At 76.1% G+C, this 2,108-nt stretch overlaps 1 protein-coding gene across 1 annotated transcript in view; it reads right to left on the reverse strand.

The window, feature by feature from the left end:
• Positions 1 to 1,426, reverse strand: part of EMIHUDRAFT_453015 (hypothetical protein) — a 4,022-nt gene extending 2,596 nt beyond the window's left edge. The window contains exons 1-2 of the mRNA XM_005760899.1: positions 1,284 to 1,426; positions 1 to 1,028 (exon numbers count right to left, since the gene is read on the reverse strand). Of these exons, the coding sequence (XP_005760956.1) occupies positions 1 to 1,028; positions 1,284 to 1,314 (1,059 nt within the window). The 5' untranslated portion in view covers positions 1,315 to 1,426. The remainder of the gene's footprint in view (positions 1,029 to 1,283) is intronic.
• Between the last annotated feature and the right edge of the window lie 682 nt (positions 1,427 to 2,108).

The raw sequence follows: 2,108 nt of genomic DNA on the forward strand, positions 1-2,108 counted from the left end.
GCCCCCCGCCTCGCCGACGCCTGCCACCGGGGCAAAGCCCGCAGCGGTCGGCCCGAAGACGGCCGGCCCGAAGACGGCCGTGTCGAAGAGCATCGGCACCGGCGCCGGCATCAGCTGCGCGCCCCCGGGGGGGGCGCCGAGAGGATTGGCCGGCGCGGGCGGCGGCGTGTCCACCGCCGGCGCCCAAGGGTTTAGCGGCGCGCCCGCTGCTGCCGCCAAAGCGTCGGTGCCAGAATGCAGCTCCCACTCGGTCGCCGCCGAGCCGGCCTGCCCTGCGTCGCCCTCGTCCTCCACCGCCGTCTCCGAAGGCGCCCCCGCGTCGCTCGCCTCCGACTCGCTGCCCCGGTCCGACTCCTCGCTGTCCTCCCCCTCGCTGTCCTCCTCCACCTCCACCTCGCTACCCTCCTCCTCGCTGCCGTCGCCTTCGCTGTCCGTCTCCTCGCTGTCCGCCTCCTCGCTGCCGTCGTCGGACCGGCCCGAGCAGTCCGGCGCAGGGCTGAGGGCAGGGCTGAGGGCCGGCGGCGGCGAGTGTGCCTCCACCTCCTCCTCGCCGGCCGACGCGTCTTGGTCGACGGTGTCTTCGCTGTCGGCGACGGTGCCGTCGCTGTCGGTCCCGCTGTTGTCCACGAGCGAGGGGATCGACTCGGTGTCGCTATCGCTGTGCTCGCTCGCCGCGCCGTCCACCGCGGGGAGAGGCGACAGCGAGGCGACCACGCCGAGAGCGGCGGTCGAGGCGGACTGAGCCGCCTGCAGCACCTCGCCGGCAGCGGTGCTTGGGCCGCCGCCGGGCACGGGCCCTTGGAAGGGGAGGGCCGGCATGGGAGGTGCGGGCGCGTTCCAGAGGCCGGGGACGGGGCTCTCCATCACGAAGGGGGTCGAGGCGGCGGGGGCAGAGGGGAGCGGCGGAGGCGGGTCGGCGGTCTGCGCCGGCTCGTGAGCTGGTGCGGCCGGCGCCTCCGGGTCGGCGGCGGCGGGCGGGTCAGCGCTTGCCCCTTCCGGCTCTACGCCTCCGAGCTCGAGGGTGTCGTCTGGCGCGGTATGAGGGGGGCGGGTGAGGTGAGCACGGTCAGGGGGGCGAGGCGAGGCGAGGGGGGGCAGAGGGGAGGCAGAGGGGAGGGGAGGAGAGGGGAGGGGAGGAAGGGGAGGGGAGAGGCGAGGGGAGGGGAGAGGGGAGGGGAGGGGAGGGGAGGCGAGGGAGCAGCGACGGGAGGTGCGAGGCTTCGGTGGGAAGGAGGAGGCGAGACGTGAGGCGGAGGGGGAGTCCGAGGCTGCAGCACCCCCACCTGCGGCATCGTGCAGCCCCTCGAGGCCCATGCTAGCCAGAGTCCACGAGAGGCTCAGCGGGTCTCCGCTAGGAGGCACACTCGGCGCGAGCGCCGGCCGCGCATCCACCTCCTCGCACCCCTCCCCCTCCCCCTCGCTCCCCGCGGCCGCCTCGCCCGCCGCGCCCGCCTCCGCCTCGCTAGGTTGGCAGTGGCGCCGCGCAAGCCGCCGCTGCTGCTGGCTCAGCTTGCGGTACGAGCTCCCTGCGCCGGAGCGCGAAGCGGCGCCCCGCGCGGCGCGTGGCGCGCCGCCGCGCCCGCCCGCCGCGCCGCCGCGCCCGCCAAACGCCACCGGCCACGCGCGGCCCGCCGCCGCCACCCGCTGCGCCGCCTCCAGCTCGCCCGCCTCCAGCTCGCTGGCGCGCGCGTACGCCTCCGCTGCAGCTGCGTGGCGGCGCAGGCCGGCGAGGGCGGCGCCGCGGCGGGCGTGCGCCTTGTGCCAGGTCGAGTCGAGCCGTACGGCTTCGTCCGCGTCGGCGAGCCCCGCGTGGGGCGCGCCCAGCTTGGTGAGCGTGATGGACCTGCAGGTCGCGGGAAGGCCACGGAAGCTTCCGACATGTGCATGTGCGTCCGTGCTACGGCCGCGGTGTGTCGGTGACTTGGGCGTGACAGCACCGCGTGGGCGCAGCAGTCCGCGCTGCAAGGCGCGGAGCAGCAAGGCGGCAGAGGCCCGAGAGGCGGGGGTGGGGGAGGGGGGGGGGGGGGGGTAGTGCAGGTGTCTTGGACCCCTCTCTCACCCATTCGAGAAGAGGAGCGCGTTCCCCCGGGTCCTGCAGTCCCGAGGCT

Source organism: Emiliania huxleyi (genome assembly GCF_000372725.1).
Source record: "Emiliania huxleyi CCMP1516 unplaced genomic scaffold EMIHUscaffold_73, whole genome shotgun sequence".
Classification (NCBI taxonomy): Eukaryota; Haptophyta; order Isochrysidales; family Noelaerhabdaceae; genus Emiliania; species Emiliania huxleyi.